This window comes from Lithobates pipiens, unplaced genomic scaffold (assembly GCF_037356315.1).
Source record: "Lithobates pipiens isolate NorthernLeopardFrog02 unplaced genomic scaffold, aLitPip1_a1.2 Scaffold_16, whole genome shotgun sequence".
Classification (NCBI taxonomy): Eukaryota; Metazoa; Chordata; class Amphibia; order Anura; family Ranidae; genus Lithobates; species Lithobates pipiens.
The window spans coordinates 122,647,491-122,668,580 of record NW_027507748.1 but is presented as its reverse complement, the minus strand read 5'-3'; the positions used below and the strand labels follow the sequence as shown (position 1 = coordinate 122,668,580).

The 21,090-nt window shown below is 43.0% G+C and overlaps 1 protein-coding gene across 2 annotated transcripts in view; it reads right to left on the bottom strand.

The window, feature by feature from the left end:
* Window positions 1–21,090, bottom strand: part of PHF12 (PHD finger protein 12) — a 109,305-nt gene that overhangs the window by 62,629 nt on the left and 25,586 nt on the right. For both annotated transcript variants that reach the window (XR_013274400.1, XM_077480393.1), the window contains exons 3-8: window positions 10,300–10,372; window positions 6,480–6,864; window positions 3,910–4,030; window positions 2,539–2,671; window positions 2,132–2,296; window positions 1,883–2,041 (exon numbers count right to left, since the gene is read on the bottom strand). Coding sequence is in view for 1 of the 2 variants with exons in the window: in XM_077480393.1 (XP_077336519.1) it covers window positions 1,883–2,041; window positions 2,132–2,296; window positions 2,539–2,671; window positions 3,910–4,030; window positions 6,480–6,864; window positions 10,300–10,372 (1,036 nt within the window). In the remaining variant the exon portion in view is untranslated. The remainder of the gene's footprint in view (window positions 1–1,882; window positions 2,042–2,131; window positions 2,297–2,538; window positions 2,672–3,909; window positions 4,031–6,479; window positions 6,865–10,299; window positions 10,373–21,090) is intronic.

The following is a 21,090-nucleotide window of genomic DNA, read 5'->3' as shown; positions in this document are numbered from 1 at the left end:
ACAGTCAATTGGAGAAAATATGGCACAACAGTGACATTACCAAGAACTAGAACGTCCCTCCAACATTGATGAAAAGACGGGAAAAAAAGGGGGAGGTCAAGGAGGCTGCCAGAAGGCCTATAGAAACATTAAAGGAGCTGCAAATATATCTGGCATGTACTGGCTGTGTGACAATCTCCCGTATTCTTCATATGTCTGAGCTATGGGGGTAGGGTGGCAAGACAGAAGCCTTTTCTTGTAAAGAGAAACATCCAAGCCAGGTGAAATTCTGCAAGAACACATGTGAAGTCTCCCAAAAGCATGTGGGAAAGAGTGATGAAACCAAGGTTGAACTTTTTGGCCATAATTACAAAAGATGTTTTTGTGCTAGACACTGCAAATCACCAAAAAACGCCATACCCACAGAGAAGCACGGTGGTGGCAGCATCATGCTTTGGGGAGGGTTTTCTTCAGCTGGAACAGGGGCCTTAGTCGAGGTAGAGGGAATTATGAACAGTTCCAAATACCAGTCAATATTGGCACAAAACCTTCAGGCTTCTGCTAGAAAGCTGAACATGAAGAGAACTTCATCTTTCAGCATAGCAACGACCCAAACCATACATCAAAATCAAAGGAATGGCTTCACCAGAAGAAGATTAAAGTTTTTGACTGGCCCAGCCAGAGCCCAGACCTGAATCCGATTGAAAAGCTGTGGGTGATCTGAAGAGAGCTGAGCACAGGAGATGCCCTCGCAATCTGACAGATTTGGAGTGGAGTGTTTTTGCAAAGAAGAGTGGGCAAATATTGCCAAGTCAAGATATGCCATGCTGATAGACTCATGCCCCAAAAGACTGAGTGCTGTAATAAAATCAAAAGGTGCTTCAACAAAAGTATTTGTTTAAAGGATGTGCACACTTATGCAACCATATTTTATTTTTTTACTACCCGCCACCTAAAAGATTTCAGTTTGTTGTTCAACTGAGTTTATAGGTCACATTAAAAAGGTGGGAAAAGTTCTAAAAGTATTTATCTTGGTCTCATTTATTTACATCACAGAAAGATGACATTTTAACAGGGGCGTACAGACTTTAGATCCATTGTAGGTGACATCACCCTGGCTCTGCAGCCATTGTTGGCGATCTCTCCTCTTCTCTGAAACTGGTCACTGGAGAGATTCTGTGACAGGACTGCCCTCAAGGTAGGCAAGTATAGATATACCTTTCCTTTAAAGGATAGTTAGAATAGGCTTAAAATGGGGATGTGAGCCAGTTTAGGTATAGTTAGGGTTTGACTGGAATGCTACTTTAATTGTTAAAACAGAATCAGTATTTGCCAACACACATGCAGCAGCATGTCCAGTGAGAAAAAGTAAAAAGGATGGCAAAGCTCTGGACTACAAACACCAGAGCTGCAAACACTGGTAGTAAAAGGCCTTCAAAGGGTTTTAAAAAAAAAAAACTAACAAACTCAAGCCATACACATTAGGATTTCTCTAACCCAGCCCCACTTGCTGACAGAATCCCAAATCCACGCTAAACAGCATGGATAGAGAAACCTCCCATGCCAGGCACTGTATTCTGATAACAGCAGCTACCATGGCTGTCAGAATACCTGAACAGTGACTACACCTGACTGGCTGCAGTTACGGTTAGGCCAAAAATTTTCTGTTTGGCGCCTTTTCATTTGCCCAGCCAAGGGGTGCCAAAATGGCCACTAGCCACAGGTCAAATTTCATCTGATTCAGCAAAAATGAGCAGCATAAGCATTGAGGCATGTTAGGAGAGCACAAGAAAAGGAAAAAAATATAAAAATCTCTATGATGTTTTGGTCTTCACTTTAGCAATATTTCATGAAGAATGATCAAGACGATTTTTGAAAAAAAGCCACAATACCAAATACAAACCTCTTGTTGCTCTGCTTGGTTAGCTAAGTGCTCAGAGTGCAGGAGATGCTTCTGGGACTCATCGGGTACACCATTACAGATAAGCTCCCCGTCACGTATGCCAGCAGGAGGTATTAGCTCTGGAGGTGCCTGATACTGTGCCTTGATAGCTTCTGGTACCTAAGGTATTAATATATATGTATATGATATGCAAAATCCTTTTCAGAAATGTTTATTTGAATTTAGCACTCAAAATTCTAGTCTACATACCTTGACTGTGTTTTTCCTGATCGAAGGCAAAAGCCGGCGGTTTGGGGGATGTAATTTATGGATGCGGCTCAGAAAGTCCACTTTTACCGCATGCTGTGAAACACCATCTTGGAAACGGTCAAACACCTGGCACCGGTTACTCAAAGTCATGCTCTTCTGATTCAGCTACAGAATTACAAAGCAACATCAGAAGAGATAACAGCACCTACATATTTCTGTATTATACTATATAATTTAGATACACTTTATTAGAAAAGAAAATGTACGCCATGTTCTATTTTAAGTTAGTATTCAATTATGTAGGATTTCGTTTTAAAAATCCATATGTTCAGAAAAGAGCAAAATCTGTCAAAATCGTTGTTGCAACAATGAAAAAAACCTAGTGATACAAGGAGTAGGCTACTTACCACAACATGTTCAATATGATTGGGACACAGCCAGCGACCAGTTGGCATGGCAGTGAGAGGGGGGTCCAAGCAGTCCATATGAAACAAGAGAGGGCAGTAATCACACTGGATCAAGGGTGCCACACGACAGCTCCTATAAATAAATAATAGAGTTACATGCAAGTGTATACACATGCAATATCCAGGACACCTTCAAACCGTATTGTCATTATTGGTTTTTGAAGCGTCCTATATAAAACCTTTTGTATCCATTTGCAATATGCCAAAACATTGTTACTGCAAAACCTGAACTAAAATTGAAAGTTATATGACCTACTAGGGCTACCCAACTTTTACAGCCACTACTAGAGGGTCTGGCAAAAAAGAAAGCACCAGGAAGATATCTGCTCAAGTGCTAAGATCATTAAACTAGTGAATTACTGTATTTAATCGGCATATAAGACACGCACTTTTCCCCTGAAAACAGAGTGGAAAAAACATATGGGTGTTATGCGCCATTTTCCATTGGGCTGACCTCGGAGGGGAAGGGGGGCAAGCGCCACCAGATTACAGAGTGGGAATCTCCTGATTACTCAGCAGCCGCTGTTATATTACTGGTCAAATTCCCGGGACATGCGATGTCCATCATAGGAGCTAATCCAGAAGGCGGGACTCCGTATTACAGCAGCAGCCAAGTGGGAGATTCCCGCAGTGTAATCCGGCAACTCTAATCTCCATGCACCGGCAAGACTGCGCTGATGGGCACCGACCCTTATTTTACTTCAGATCCATTTAAAATTTAATTTTCCTGAAACTTCCCTACTAAAATTAAGGTGCGCGTTATACGATAAATATGGTTTTCAGTCTACTGCTGTCAACATTTAATATAAAATACCCCTTTTCCCTTTTAGGTGGGCTGAACCTTTAATAAATGTATACACAAGACTAGAAAAACTAGCATCAACACAATAGAGCTTATGCACCAAAATTTCAGCCGCCAAAAAATAAAAAAGGGCCGATATAATGGCTGCCGAAAACGCCTGAGATTTTTCTTTGCTTAGGATGTTTTTCACAGGTCACGCGACAAAAAAAAAAAAAAAAAAAAAAGCATAAAAAACGCAAGTGTGCATTCTTGTGGCGTTTTCAATGGGGAGGTGGGTTTTTGGTGCCGTTTGCCATATATGCACCAAAAATGCAGCAAACAGGATTTTTAACACAGCGTCAAAAAAGGTGCCCATAATGGCCAACAATAAATTCTCGATATTAAAAAGTTGTATAATACAACTCTTTATAAAGATATATTTCTTAAAAAACCTAAACGTCGGTTAAGCGCATCCTTAATTTTTGGTACCAAAATGTTCACTTTGGTGCACTGCTAATTTTTTTACATACCTACTACAAGTGAAGCAGACTTTAACTGGTAATGGGACCAGACCATTGTGATCCAGCTCGTGCTGTGCTTTCTTTACATTTTTTCCTGTCATTTCCTCTTTTCTTCTTCGCTTGCTGGTGCCTGTAGAGGAGAGTATTTTGCATAAACTTTGATATAAAAAAAATAAATAAAGTATTACATTTCACACACTTTGCAAAAAAGATCTGCTTGACTTTTATATTCCAAGACAACAGAATACAGTAGGGGGCGCAGTACGCAGAAATGCTAGATCATTCACAAATCAACGATAAAAGACCAGCTAAGGTGGCTACCTGCCACTTTGTTGGGGGTAGCAGGATATCCACTTGCCAGGTCCCAAGACCATGGCAAAACTCTGGCTTCAATCCAAACAAAAGTGAGAAAACAGGTCTTTGGAGGTATGAGATCAAAACTGCAGGTTTACTATAAAGATTGAAACAAACCATAAAAGGTCAATGCCACCGAATACGGGTGTGCTCATTGGTAGCTGACAAGTTGGTCCCGAGATGCTCATGAACTATCCAATCATTTTATTATTCCAGCGGGAAGAGAGGGACACCTTTGGCCTCTTGCAGAAAAAAGTTTTTTTTTTTAAATATTTTTAACCACCGAGCTAAAATACAGCCCATTAAATTGTAATGTGCCTATGCACACAGGCACGTAAACAAACACAAATAGAACTTTCTTTTGGTGGTATTTGATCACCCCTGCGGTTTTTATTTTTTGTGCATCAAACAAAAATAGAGCGACAATTTTGAAAGAAAACGCATAATTTTTTTTACTTTTTGTTATAATAAATATCCCCCCCCCAAAAAAAAAATATATATATATAAAACAATTTTTCCCTCAGTTTAGGCCGATACATATTCTTCTACATATTTTTGGTTAAAAATAAATAAATAATTAAAAAAAAAAAAAAATCGCAATAAACGATTGATTGGTTTGCGCAAAAGTTATAGCGTTTACAAAATAGGGGATAGTTTTATGGTATTGTTATTAATTTTTTTTACTAGTAATGGCGTGGAAATCAGCAATTTTTATTGTGACTGCGACATTACGGCGGACACATCGGACATTTTTGGGACCATTGTCATTAATACAGCAATCACTGCTCTATAAATGCGGTGATTCCTGTGTAAATGACACTGGCAGTGAAGGGGTTAATCAGTGGGTGGCAGTGTAGGGGTTAAGTGTTCCTAGGGGTGTGATACTAACTGTGGGGGGGGGGGGGGGGGGGGGAGATGGGCTTTCATTTAGTGAACACTGATCTCTGCTCCAATCACATGGAGCAGAGATCAGCGTCACTAGTTACAAGGCAGAATGGGGAAATGCTGTTTACAACAGCATTTCTCTGTTCAGCCGCCCCGTGAGACGATCGCGGGTATGCCCGCAGCGATCGAGTCCACGGGACCCGCGACCAGACTCAAGGGTGTCCCGACCAGCGGCGGCAGCGCACTCACGATGGCAGGGCGGCAATAAAGATTGGATGTACCTGTACACCAATATGCCTGCCCGTGCCATTCTGCCGACGTACATCGGCGTGCGTCGGTCGGGAATCGGTTAAGTAATCAGCCAGATCCCAACGAATTCCCCATGCTCAGTCAAGTCAAAGTTTAAGCTACATAACCTACAGGCAGACACAATATAACTATTAAACTACTTTTAAATTTTCCTACCATGAAGCACCAACGAATATCTTGCAATGTCACAAAACTATTATGCACAGTTAGTGGCATTAAAGTGGAGCTTCAACAAAAAAATAAAATAAAGAAGAAGTTTCACTTGTTTGCATCCTCTCCACTGCCACATTTTCCAGAGGAGGGGGAGGGAGGAGGAGGGGCGAGTACCTGGCTTTGACAGGTACTCGCTCCCATTCTGGCTCAGACCCCCACGGCAATCTGAGTCAGAAGTTCAAGCCCCTCCCCCCCCCCATTCCCCTGCAGTCTTCTGGGACACATCACAGGTCCCAGAAGACTAATGGGACCATTCACAAAGCACTGCATGACTCACGCATGCGTAGTAGGAAACTGGCCGTGAAGCTGCAAAGCTTCACTTCCTGTTTCCCATACTTGAGATGCCGGCGCCTGCACCCAAAGCAGATTGAAGAGTCAACTCGGGTGAGGACATTGCTGGATACTTGGACAGGCAAGTGTCGTTATTTTAAAAGTCAGTAGCTACAGTATTTGTAGCTACTGATTTAATTTAGTAGTGGAGCCTAGGGGTCATCTTTAAATTTGATTATTTGAATGATCACACTGCACCTTATGCTGAGAGACTTATTAATTTGTCTACATCAGGGATATGACATTAGCGGACCTTCAGCTGTTGCAGAACTACAAGTCCCATGAGGCATAGCAAGACTGACAGCCACAAGTGTGATGCCCAGAGGCAGAGCCATGATGGTACGTGTAGTTCTGCAACAGCTGGAGGTCCGCTAATTGCATATCCCTGGCATACATGTACTTGTGTGCCCCTTGGACAATTTTACTCATGCAACACAAATTGTAAAATCGATTTAGGATAACTGGAAACAGTGTTACTGATCACTTACCTGGAAGTGCTGTGGTGCAGGTGAGTTCGTTGGGCAGCTGAAACTGGGTGGGATTCCGTTCCATGGCTGCTGCAATAAGCAGTTGAAATGGTCTTTTGAGTTGCGAGTGTCCGCTCTCAGACTCTCCAGAAGGATCATCATCCACATCAATCATGTCCTCATCCACATCATTTTGCTCAGAATTGGGAGTGTCTGTACTGGCACTAGATGTAGGCGTGCCAGGGCGGCTTACCCTCCTTTCTAACATCCTGGCTTGGGCAAGGGCTCGAAGGCTGCCAGCAGCTCGCTCCGAAAAATCCAAGTCATTGGTAGGAGAGACAGTCCTCCTTCCATACCTGTCAACCAAGCCATTGACCTGTCCCAGCTCCTTCTTACGCTCACGTTTCTGTAGGGAAGATAACCCAATAGCAAGTGTGCTAAATTAGCAATAAGTTAAACAAGGTTTCATATAAACAGCATAGTATAGATATACTATAATGGAGCAGTATTGAGAGAAAAAAATAAATTATCTAATCTGCATTTAAAATTAAAACCTAAAATATAAGCCAGTGTAGGTTAATGGCCATGCACTGTTGTCTCAGCAAAGAACCCATACTGAAGTATAACAAAAGCCAATTTAAAAAGTAATGAACGGTAAAACCACTGTCAGCTTATTTTTACCCTTCTGCTTTCTAGGGGGCAGGAAATCTTCCCAGCAGGACACAGAAGTAGGAGGAAATTACATCAACCACTGTAAGATTTCAAATCTTTTGCTGTTCTGGCGACAACGCAAACCTCTGGATTTTTATAAATTTTTAGTCCCAGTGAGAATATTTACCAAGAAGTGTCCCTTGTGGGTATACAGATAAAAAAAAAAAAAAATGTTTTTTTAAGAAAGGTCAACTTTCTAGTAGGAATAGATGTGATGTGAACTATTGCATGTCTCTGGACACAATACAAATGTCATGAGTTAAAGTGAAAGAATATTTTGGACTCCAGTGGCGAGAATGAGTTCTCTTATCACGGGTGCAACAGATGGACAGAGCTGGGAACTTTGGTGTGAATTTCACTACAACTAAATAGCAAACATATGGCTTTAAACACTTGCTGGCCACGCGCTGTAGTTTTACTGCTACAGTACAGATAGGCTGCGCAGAATCAGAGCTATAATGCGCGGTTCTGCATTACTGGGTATGGAGCAGCATGTGCGCGGCTGTGAGGTCACATATCACAGATTGAAATGATTTATGGCCAGGACCAGCCGATCAGCAGAGCGTGTGACAGGAAAGAGCTGCATGTATGTAAACACAAAGCTCTCCGACAGCAGCGATATGCCAGTTTTTGTTTCCCTGGGAAGCAGGGAATAAGGCACATCTCTTAGTAAATGCACCACATAGTACACACAGTGAACATAGGCAAACTTTTTTTTTATTTTTTTTTACACACACATTTAACCCTTTAATTACCCTAGACGTTTAACCCGTTCCCAGCCAGTGTCATAAATACAGTGTCAGTGTACATTAGAACCGATTGCTGTATTAGCGTCACCACAGAGGTCAGGGGCAGTTCGTTTATACAAACTGTCAGATTGTCTGTGTCTCGCTATAAGTTGATGATCATCACCACTATTATAAAAAAAAAAAAAAAAAAAAAAAAAAAAAAAAAAAAAAATTTTAAAAATCCAGTATACAGAAGGTAAAATAAGTATTGAACATGTCACCACGGTTCTAGGTAAATTTCTAAAAAAGGTGCTAATGACATTAAAAAATTCACCACACATCAGTAACAACCCATGCAATCCATACATACAAACAAACCAAAAACAATTAAGTTCAGAAATGAAATGACATGGAAAAAGCATTAAAAACACATGAACGGGAGTGCAAAAAGGCATGGAAAGCCAAGATACCTGCTAAAATCCATCAGCACATAGAAAGCAATCCTGCTCCTTTTCAATGCAAATATCAGCTAGTTCAGTCTCAACTGATGGCCTATAAAAAGGTGTCTCATTACCAAGGGGTCACACAAACATCTCATGAAGGGTAAAAGCAAAGAGCTCAAGACCTTTGCAACCTTATTGTTGCAAAACACACCGATGGCATTGCTTACAGAAGGATTTTTAACCTTCTGAATGTTCCAGTGAGAAGTGGAAAGATCATTTCACCATAAACCAGCCACATCTGCGCATCGCAAGGAGTGAAAAGAATTATCAAACAAGAGTTGTCCAAGAGCCAAAAGGACCAAGAGAGCTTTAGAAAGACCTGGCATTAGCAGACCTGGCATGAAGCTCGTTTAAAGTTCGCTGCACAACATTTAGACAAGCCTGTAAAATACTGGGAGAATAGTCTGGTCAGATGAGACCAGAATTGAACTCTATGGATGCCATAATACACCATGTTTGGAGGTCAAATGGCACTACTGCACATCACCACAAAAACGCCATACCAAACAGTGTACCAACTGACATGTTGCGATAACTTCGTGTCAATAGCACCTTTAGGCCTCATGTACACTGCTGCTATTAAACGGACATTTAGGAGCAGTTGGGCATTTTTTTCAACTGCTCCTGAACTCTCCTCTGTTATCTTATCAGTACACAGGTTAGTTTAGTCATTCCTAGCCAGTTGTGTTTAGAGGCCATTTTCCACTGGATGTTTTCTAATGGAAAGTAACAAATGTTTTTTTTCCCCAAAATGCAATGCTTGTTTACAGTGAGAAAAATAAAAATAAAATAAATAAATAAATACCCCACGAGCGGTGATCAAACACCACCAAACAAAGCTTTTTGTAGGAAAATTATAGATTTTTTTGCAAATAGCATTGCATGACCACGCAATTGCTAAAGTATCCAAGTGCCGAATAGCAACAAATCACCTGGTCATAAAGGGGGTAAAATCTTTCGGACCTGAAGTGGTTAAACTACTGGCACTTGCCCAAAATAAAAAATGCATAGTTGGGGCTAAACCAACCTATTTAGAGGGCATGCACATTGTCAAGATCATACTGTGAGACGATGCGCTATTATAATAGTGAAATACATTTTGTGAGGAAACAAACCAGAGGCTTGAACAACAAAAATAAATGGTTCTATTTGGCAGTTTGAAACAATTACACATGAACTACATAAGCCATACCCAAGAATGTTCTGTGCCACTCTTCTAGACTTGCAGGGGAAACGCATTGATGAATATAAAGCTTTTCACAAAGCCTCAGGACAGGCTCTGTTTCAGGAGGCATGTCCCTTTCTTCTGACGGGGCAAGGTGCCAGGAAGAGTACAACCAGGGGCACAGGAAAGGATTTTTTGGATTAGACAAAAAAATGACAGCCGGGCTGTTTATGTCTTAGGATCCTGCAGCATATAGGCAAGGTTGGGAACTTTTCACCACACATTCATACTAGGGAGTGGTTTTCCCAAATTTTTAGAACAGAATGGGGACTGCTGACACTTGAGTTACATTTATAAACTCACTAGTATGTGAGAGATAGGGCAGCTAGATCATTACCTTTATATGAACTTTAAGCTTGATTTTCACTTTTGACTGAAGTGTAAAACACCAAATATAATTATATATATAAATATAATCTATATCTATCTCAAAACATCTGTGCACACCCTCTTGTGCCATAAACCTACTTTAACAGCAAGATTGTGTGTAGCTGTAGGAGCTGCAGATCTGCACATGAACTAGGGATCGTGATCAAATGTAAACGGTCCCTCACTCTGAAAAGTATGGCGTATAGCAACTACACCCAGCTATGTAAATATTCAACACAGTACAACACTACTCAATCACAGATGTCTGGAGGATGGTAAATACATTAAAAGGCAAAACAAGTTACCTTCCTGCGTATGCTGCAGCGGTGACACATCCACTCTCCAGGGGGCAGCATTTCTTCACTAAGAGGTGGATTGCTGAAAAGTAGAAGAGAAATATTTGTTTATCTTGTTCAAGAAACAAAAGGCCGCATTATAAAGATGTAGATTTTAGCAATTCTAGGGACACCCCCATGCACCAGAAAATATACAGAATCACAAAAAGGCAACTACCAACAGTCTGGAAGCCATGTGTGAAAAGCATGCACGTGTGAATGCATATTGGAGGGGGAAACAAAAAAAAAAGTCAATAAATGATATGATGTACATCTCTGCAATACATTTCCCATGTTTTATCCCTTCAAAGACCTTGCATGCACAGATAACCCGTTGACCAGCCAGAAAAGCACTACGCTACTAAATCCTGTTGTGGACTTACAACACAAGAATTTTGTGGACTGAATAGTATCAGCGCTCTCTCCAGTTTTCTTTTGCTAAACGTCTCAAAACCCCCCACCCCCTATTTACCATTATTCACAGCAGAGGCAACCAATTCTGTCTGAAGAGAACTAGGAAAGCTAGTTAAATGCAGAAAGTGTACACAAGAAACAGGACAGTGGATATTCTTTACATGATCAGCAAGTTGTTTGGTACTTAAAGCGGAGGTCCACCCTAAAATGGACCTTCCGCTCATTGGATTCCTCCCCCCCTCCGGCGCCACAATCGGCACCTTTCAGGGGGGAGGGGGGTGCAGTTACCTGGATAATCCAGGTAACTGCACCCACTTCCGGGCTAGCTCTCTGCGGAAAGGGGCGTACATTACGCCCCTTTCCGCAAGTGCCCCGCTGCCTGCTGGGAAACACACAGATCCCAGAGGCAGCGGGGACCGTCCTCATTGCGCAGCGCGGCTCGCGCATGCGCAGTAGGGAACCGGGAAATGAAGCCGAAAGGCTCCATTTCCTGATTCCCATACCCAAGATGTCTAGAGATCGGCTTCGGGTGCCGACATCGCAGGCGTGCTGGACAGGTAAGTGTCACTATTTTAAAAGTCAGCAGCTGCAGTATTTGTAGCTGCTGACTTTAAGAAAAAAAAAAAAAAAACCACGGAGTCCCGGCGGACTCCCGCTTTAAACTTCAGATTCAGGGGAAGTTTTCATTCAGCAATGAGCTCAGGCGCGTTTGGACTCGGATCCAAGCCCACGTGTGTGCACGAGACCGGAGCAGGAAGCCCTCACCTGTACAGACCAGTCAACGGTGGCTAGTACATTCCAAGCCCTGCAGCTGCAAGTATATGTTGTGGCTGTGGGGTAATGCTCTAGCTACAGATGATTGGCCCTTACAGGTGACACCTTCCTGCCGGGCTCACACACTGGTTCAGATCAAATCCTAAACATACCCAAGCTCATCTCGATTAACAGCTGACACGATATAGACACGACACGATATAGCACAATGTGTTTTTTTTTTTTGCACTTTGAAGAGACATGGCTAAATGTTTTCAATGGTAGGTTGGTAAGGGTTTACATGCATGTACAAATCACCAGAGCACGATGGACTCACAGGGCTGGCAATAATTCCCTATAATTTAAAAATAACCGATTTAAAAACAATTTTAAATAACTAGATGCATTCCAAAACTTTAGTTTAATAACAAACGTGTTATACTTACCTGCTACATACAATGGTTTTGCAAACTCCTCCTCTTCTGGGGTCCCCTGCCGGCATTCCTGGCTCCTTCTCCCTTCCAAGTGCCCACCCTAGCAAGTGGGGTTGGGGGGTGGTACTCTGCCTGCCCCCTCACCCAGGCTCCCTCATTTGACAGTAGCAAGAGCTATACCGGTATCAATTTTCTTTGTGATGAGAGAGGAGAAAGCTGATGCTCTCATACACAGCACTGGATCAAGAGCAGGCTCAGGTAAGTATAAGTGGGGGCTTGGGAAAATCCTAAAAGTTTTTTTTTTTTTTTTTAACCTTAATGCAGAGAACGCAAAAAACAGAAAACATCATACACGAGTGTCCGGGCCCATGACGATGTCACGTCCTCATATATGCCACTCACGTTACCAGCTGCATGCAGTGCAAACATCTCCTAAAAACTGTGCAAGTTCAGGAGATATTCACTATACCTACAGGTAAGCCTTATAAGCTTGCCTATTATTTAGGTACAAGATGATAAAAGTGGGTTTCCTACGACTTTAAAAAAAAAAAAAAAAAACCCACACCTTTTAGAAACCATGTCTGGCTGTTATTCGTTTGCGATTTGTGCCCCCACTGAGAAACTCTCACAAGACACAGAAAACAAAATGGGGTACATTCAACAATTCTGGCAATGTTTTTATTGTGGTTGGTGCCTTTCCTTGTCCTGGTGACAACAGCATCCCTCATTTCTTGTATTTAACAGTATTACAGAGTAGCCATTGTGAGACCCTGTATGTAAAAGCTCTTCCACTTGAAATTTCCATACCTGCAGTGTCAAGAATTAAATATTTACATGGAATATTTTATATCTACCTCACCCAAAAAAAAACCCTATATGGATTGGACAGAGAAACATTCTCAGAAAGCAAGGATTTAAAATATCTAATTTTTTTTTTTTTTTTTACACAAAGCTTTTGGTCACTTTGAGAACAAAAAATTTGCTGTAACGGAAATGGAATCCACCTGCAAACCTTATAATCCAAACCACAACTCCCTTGGGGGTGGCACATCAAGTGCAAAAGAGCACATGCTAACGGCCGCTCTTTGCACATGGAACATATATATAAAATCCCATTAGTGGTGTGGTGATTAAAACCACCCAATTTGCCCACAATAAAATCAAACTGGTGATTTTGCACCTGTTTTTTTTTTAAATTTGACTGCTGGCAATCAAAAATCTCATCAAAATCTCATACTAGAATCATTTGCTTGATTAAGAAACAAACACATCCCACACGTGCAGCACAGATGCACCGAAAGGAGGGAGCATTGAAAAACACGCAAGGCAAACACCAAAAAAATAAAATAAAAACCCTTGTTAATTTGTACCAGATACTATACAGCCCTGTGAAGATCTCAAGTGGATTTACAACCAAACCGTCAGTTCTGGATCGAATAGGGGAAGATTTAGAATCTGCTGTCAGTCCTTGCTGCTCTGCGGCCACAGCGATGGGGAACATTTTCACCAGGACAGGAAGTGAGGCAAAAAATCTTCAAACCACAGGTCACTTTTTTCCCTTCTTCAATATAGATTTTTTTATGTTGCACAGCAGGCTAGTTAATTTTAGTTGTCTGATCCCTAATAGAGTTATTTCTCTCACTTCCTTTTCCAAACCTTGTCTGTAAAACAAACGAGAAAGGTGGGGGAAAATAGGATTTTTTTTCCCCATCAAACTTACCTGTAAAATCCTTTTGAGTACATCATGGGACACAGTTAGGCTAATCATTACCTACTGGGTTATAACTCACCTCTAGGTGAATGGACACTAGTAGACAGACAGTCTTAGACAGGAAGTGATGCCCTATATAACCTCTCCCATACAGGAAGTGCTTCAGTTTTGTAGCCAGTACTGAATCCCCAAAGAGGGGAGGGATCTCTGTGTCCCATGATTTACTCAAAGAAAAGGATTTTACAGGTAAGCATCATGGAAGAAAAAAAAAAAAAAAAAAAAAACACTTATATTTTCTAATTTCATTTATCATGGGACAGAGTTAAGCTAATATTCATTACCTGCTGGGACGTTCCAGAACAATAGCCTTGAGGGGAGGGAGACACCCCGCCATACCTTATACGGCAGCCAACAGTACACTGCGGCCGAAAGCCGAATCCTCTGCTGCTCGAACATCCATAGTAGGTGAGGTTGAAAAAAGAAAAAGAAAAAAAAAAAAAAAAAGACACAAGTCCAACCCATGTGTGTGATTATATGTGAGTAATACATTGTATATTCCTGTGTGTTGCTGTCAGAGCTGAACAACTGGTACCGCTGTAGTGGTTTATATAGGCCACTGCAGTGGCATTGTCGGACCAAACCCCGACAGGGCAGTCCTGAAGCTCCACCATCCAGGACCATAGTGCCAGATGTACTGCCCATAACTCCAGGACGTTGATGGGCAGGATCTGTTGTCTCCTTGACCATTTCCCCTGAGCTGTGAGCCCCTCTAGGGTTGCTCACCAGCCTGACTGCCACCTGTGGTCAGTACTCTCCAAGTTACTGGGAGGAAGGATCTTTCCCTTCATAAGTTCTGATCCTGCAACCACCAGTTTAGGCTTAAGCGTGCCAGAGGAGATAGGAACATTGGATAATCAAGGGCTTGTCCTCTCCTGTTCCAAGCCAAGAGGTCTTGTTGTATAGGCCTGGAATAGAACTGGTCATAGGGCACTGCCTACGAGGACACCATCCTTCTTAGAAAACCCATACAAAGCCGAATGGAGAGTTGTCTGGTGCCCCTTATGACGCACCTGATCCTTCAGGACAGATCCTTATGGGTGGAAAAAATACCCTTGCTACGACCATAGCTAGGATCAGACCTAGATACTTCAGACTTTGAGGCATTTATGATCCAGTCTAAGCTTTCTGAATACTGCATTATGCAGGTTATGTTCTGTTCTAGGGGCAAGTATTAAGTGATCAAACTGACGTTCCTCTCTCAGGAACCTCTGATGAAGTTGAACGATGTGTGTAAATACGGGTCCTTTATAGCGATGGAGGCTAGGTCTCCCGTCTGGAGTCAGGCTACTAATGAGCAGACATACTCTCCGAAAAGGACTGGATTAGTAGATACTGTTTATACTGTTAGATACCGTTTCAGGAATCTTAGATCCAAAATGGACCACGTGTCCCAGTTTAGTTTATGAACCGTAAACTGGTCCCAGTAAAACCCTGAGGCCGCGTACACACGGGCGGATTGTTTGCCCAACTAAGTTCGTCAGACAATCCGACAGACAGTCCGCTCAAAATTTGAATGAACGGACTTGACCACACACGATGAGCAGACAGTCCGCTGAAAGCGTGCGTGATGACGTGTACAGCACGTACGACGGGACTAGAAAAACGACGTCCTATACACTGCAATGCAACCTTCGGCTGTGTAAATCCTTTCTGAGCATGCGCCATACTTAGTCCGTCCAACTTGCCTACACACGAGCGGACTGTCCGCTGAAACCAAGTTTGGACGGACAAAATTACGGAAATTCCGTAAGACTTTGTTCGTCAGACAGTCCGCTGAAAAAGTCCGCTGAAGCCCACACACGAGCGGATTGTCCGCTGAAACGCGGTTCAGCGGACCAAGTTGGACAGACAATCCGCCCATGTGTACGCGGCCTGAGCCTCTTTCGGATACAGGAACCTGTACAATCACTCCTTGATGCACTAAATGATGTAGTGCCTGAAACAAGCTTATTTTGGAGGATTCGAGGGAACACTGGATCTTAGAAGCCTGAGGAGGAACCCCCTGCAAAGCCAGCTTGTAACCGCAGGATATAGTGGGTGACCCACTCGCCCTGAACCATTGTTCTCCAAAATGTCTGTAAAGTGCAGCAGCCTTCCCCCCACCCGACAGTTGGGGCATCCCCTCAAAAGGAGGGCTTGGTGCTAGGTTTAGAAGAGTTTTGGACCCAGGGCCTTTTCTGGCACTAGCCTTGTCCCAGGCTCTAGTGCCCTGTTGGCAGCGGAACTGCCTTGGCGCTGAGACACACGAGGAAGCAGTCTGAGGGTTTTAAATGAGGGAGGCCTAGTGCTTTTCTTCACAGAAAGTAGAGAACTCTTCCCTCTGGAAATCTTTTGGATAGATTTGTCCAAATGATCACCAAATAAACGCTCCACACGAAAGGGTAAAACATGCCAATAACTTTTTACAAGGAAGCTCGGCTGACCAGTTCTTAAGCCACAAGTCTGCGCATATGTACAGACAAGAGAGCCAAATGAGAAACCTGCTGCATTGAATCCTTTAAAAAAGGCGTCAACAGCAAAACACAGTGCTCGAGGAATATCTGCCTTATTTTTAGGCAGATCATCCTCCTGGTTAGGCCCGTCGGGCAGTCTGATCCTTTACAGACTGGCAGATACCAATTGCAGCAACAGCTGGCTGAATAGCTGAACTGGCCAAAAGAAAAAGCAAGACTAATAATTACTCCAATTTCTTGTCAACAGAGTCTCTCAAGCCCTGGGCGTTATCTACCATAAAAGTTAAGCTCTTGTTTAAAGGAAGAGACTGCTGCATCTATGGCTGGCATGCGCCACCTCTTAATGAACTTTTCATCCGTGGGATAAAAAAGGGAAACTTCTTTAGGAGGAACAAAAATCCTCTCAGGATGTTCCCAATCAGCGTACACGGCCTGTTCCAACAGAATGAGCAAGGGGAAAGCCTGCACGGTCTGAAGAGGCCTGAGGGACCCTCAAAAAGGGCCATGGGGGCTCAGTAACCTCTGCAAGAGGCAACTTAAAGGCAGAACAAACCAACCCGGTAAGAGTCTGTATCAAAAGCCTCTGCGACTGAGTAGGCATGCCTCAACTGGATATATTCTTGTGCAGATTGCTCAGAAGCAGACTAATCTGCCAGGCCCTCCACAGAATCCTGAGCTTTTAGCTCTTCTCCATCCTCAACCAATTCCTGCTCCAAACTAGGAGGCTCCAGGGAGGTGGATCTGTCATGCTTCTTGCTACCCTGCGGTATGGAGGCAATCATGCCAGCAAGCCTGTGCTCTAACCCAGCTGAGGACAGTTTATCCTTGGTGATAAAGGGTGAAGCAGCATTGATTGTAGGCACAATACCAGATAGGCGCAGAGGCTCAGATTGCCCTGAAAGGCCAGATGCTTCCGGGCATACAACACCAGGGATACGACTAGGTTCATCAGGAGCTACCGACGACATAGGTGTACCCTTCTCTATTAGGTTTAGTCCTGCCCCTCTTTTTTGAAGAAAATTTACAAGCCACAAAAAAAAAAAAAAAAAAAAAAAAAAAAAAAGAAAAGAAAAGAAGAGTACCTGGGTGTAGTATTAACACACCACAGAAAGGAGACCCTTTAATAGGGCTCACCAAACCCCTATGCAACAATCCTGCTAAGCACCTTTAGCCTGCCAAGCAACACCTGATGACTCAAGTTACCCGGGTAAGGAGAAATGAACCGCTGCAAATGCCTGGTTCAGAGCCTGCTCTGTGCCCCACAGCTGCCTTCTGGAAGCAAAACATGCTTGGCATACACAGATTAAATAAGCTGGCTGCTCGCCGGAACGGTCTGCGCATGCGATCCCAAACGGTGCAGTTCTATTTGCGTATGATGTGAATCTTCGTGCACCAAGGCCACCAAACTTCTGAGCACAGCAGTGCTCTTGCAAATGCATGTGCGCCATGGTGAACCAAGAGGCGAAATGGCACACCATCACGTGCCATTGTCATGTCACATTCGGCTACCAATCACATTTTGCTACCCGCTGCTATATGCACTCCAACACTGTTGTAAGATCACTTTGCCACAGGGACCCTTACGGCTTGCTTCGCTCGCCGCGCTTCAGGCATGGCCTCGCTCGGCATAATTATAAATCTAACTATGTCCACTTGGATGGTGGGGCTTGAACCTGGACTCAGGGGCGTGGCCACAAAATTCTGTGCAAGCGCAGATCGCCATAGTGTCCAGCGGGTAGCCAAAATGACGAAACACCATCACACAAGTAAGAAACAGTCAGACACAAGCAAAAAATAAATAAATGGGTACACCTTGCAAACACCCACAGCTAGCTCAAAAGCTCCCCTGTATGGTCACCGCACACAAGTGTCCAGCCTCTAGCTAGCTTAACTGATTGTTACAATCGCTGGGACACCACACAAGTAGTAAATAAGGGGATTTCACTTAACCGTCCAGAAGCAGGGCAGCTTAGAAACTAAGAGCCCAATCCTTATCAATCACAGCGGTTCCTGTCATTGAATATGTGTCCAATGATGTATGAAAAAGAAATGCTTTTTTTATTTTTTACTTGTCATAAATCCTTCTCTGCATTTATTGGACCAAGCAACAAGCTTTAGATCCTGGCAGTAGGATTGCAGTGCCACCTGCAAAAGTAGGATGCTAGACGCAAAAACAAAAAATTGTTGGTACCTTTGAAGTCTAGGATAGGCTGGACATCCGTTTGGCTTGGAATCCATGAAACAAACCTCTCCTCTATTGACACAAGTTCAATGACCCCTTGGGACAGTAGTCTTTCGAGGGCCACAAAAAACAAAGACACAGGAATCTGAAGGCACTCCTGAGCGCATAAAGAGTGAAGGGGCAAAATAAACCTTTTATGTACTAGACATCACACAGAGCCATTCCTCTGAGAAATCCAGGAACAAAGTGGCTACAAAGGCCTTTAGGCATCCCCTTCCCTCCACCTAAGCGAGTCAGAACAGCAAGAACTTTGGGCTCCCAGTTATTATGAAACTGGAATGAGGGCTTTTATTTGTAACCCAAGGCCGGCTGCTTACAAAAAACTCCTTGAAAGCGTTACTGGCTTCTGATCTGTAAGCGGTCCTAAGAGCTAAGGGTACTCTTCCCCCATTTATCTTCTGGATGTAGGTATCCAAGGATGGTCCGAATATGTGTCTGCCCTCAAAGCAGCAGTCTCATGGCGATTCCTGTTGAGAAGTTTCACCAACCACTTCAGTCCCGGACCAATAAACACCTTAAGGACCAGAGGTCTTTTTCCAATTTCGCACTGCGCTGCTTTAACTGGTATTTGTGCGGTCATGCAATATTGCACCCAAACGAAATTTGCGTCCTTTTCTTCCCACAAATAGAGCTTTCTTTTGATGGTATTTGATTGCCTCTGCGATTTTTATTTTTTGCGATATAAATGGAAAAAGACCGCAAATTTTGAAAAAAAAAAAAAAAAAAAAAAAAGATATTTTCTTCTTTTTGTTATAAGAAAAATCGAAAAAACTAAATTTTAGTCATACATTGAGGGCAAAATTTATTCAGCCACATGTCTTTAGTAAAAAAAATGTCAATAAGCGTATATTTTTTGGTTTGCGCAAAAGTTATAGCGTCTACAAACTAGAGTACATTTTCTGGAATTTACACAGCTTTTAATTTATGACTGCCGATCTCATTTCTTGAGGTGCTAAAATGGCAGGGCAGTACAAACCCCCCCCAAATGACCCCATTTTGGAAAGTAGACACCCCAAGGAAATTGCTGATGGGTATGTCGAGCCCATTGAATATTTATTTTTTTTGTCCTAAGGGATTGAATAATGACAAAAAAAAAAAAAAAAAAAACATTTTACAAAAAGTTGTCACTAAATGATATATTGCTCACACATGCTATGGACATAAGTCACATTACACCCCAAAATTAATTCTGCCGCTTCTCCCGAGTACGGGGATACCACATGTGGGGGACTTTTTGGGAGCCTAGCCACGTATGGGACCCCGAAAACCAAGCACTGCCTTCCGGATTTAAATATAAAACGCTACGAAAAAAACTGTTAGCGATCGCAGGGATCAGGCCTGACTCTGCGATCGCTGCAGTTATGTGTTTAGTGTTTTGTAAGTGACAGTGATCGATCGATACTGCACTTGGGTGGGCTGGGCAGAGGGGCAAAACGCAGGTGCTAGCAGGTATCTGGGCTGATCCCGCTAACAATGCGTTTTTTTGGAACCCTGAACTGCTGGGGACGCTAGTATAGATCTGATCAGATCAGATATTGATCTGTTCAGATTCTATACCACTATGGGAGGTTTATGCTTTGCGTGTGGGTGTTAGCGGTACTGGCACTAACCTAGCGCTGCCTGGGGCGATGCAGACCCTGACCCTAAAACCTAATTGATATCACCCGCCAGGTGATCAGGGGGTTAAACCTTTATTTGGTAATAAATGGTGGGTGCCCTGATGCTATAAAAAGCAAACTAACCAGAGTCACCCGTAACACTTATACGGTGATCAGTGGTGAAAGGGTTAACTAGGGGCAATCAGGGGGTTCAAATTTTTATTAGGTAGTATATGGGGGTCGCTGGCGCTATATAAAAACCTGACGGGGAACCTAAATAACTAACTGGCTAACCAGCGTCACCAGTGACACTTATACTGTGATCGCTGGTGAAAGGGTTAAAACCATTATTGGGTAGTATATGGGGGTACCTAACGCTATAAAAACCTGGCGGTGAACCTAAAAAAATAACTAGCTACCTAACGACACTAGTGACACTAATGCAGCGATCAGAAAAAACGATTGCTTAGTGACATTGGCAAAAGGGGGTGAAAGGGTTAACTAGGGGCAATCAGGGGGTTAAAACCATTATTGGGTAGTATATCGGGGTACCTAGCGCTATAAAAACCTAGCAGGCACGTACATGTACGTGCTTGTGCCTGCCTGTGCCATTGTGATGACGTACAATGGCAATACGGCGGTCCTTAAGTGGTTAAGCTATCATTATCCCTCTCATGTTGACATGAGGGCCACTCTTGAAAGCTGCCTTATGGAATCCTCCAGGAAGCTTGTGCCAAGGTTGCTGAGGGATGATAGGCCTGTAACCCAGCAGGAAGGCAGTACTCAGCCGAGCAGCGTTTTGGCATATGCCAAAACACTAACGTGATAGCACCCCTCAAAAACCCATATGCCCTTGTACTTGCTGTGCCCTCATGGACAGAAGTCAGCTCAGTTAGTGGTTGCGGAAGGCAGAATGGCTGGAGATATCAGACACATGTTGAGTAGTGTGGACAAGCAATCCCTATAGGTCAATAAAATACAAAGTTTGGGTGAAAGATTAACTTTATGCAACACACTTAAACGCCGTTACAACCGAAAACACAACTGTTAGCCAAGTAACCCACTATGGAGACTCCATGAAATCACAAACAAGGCA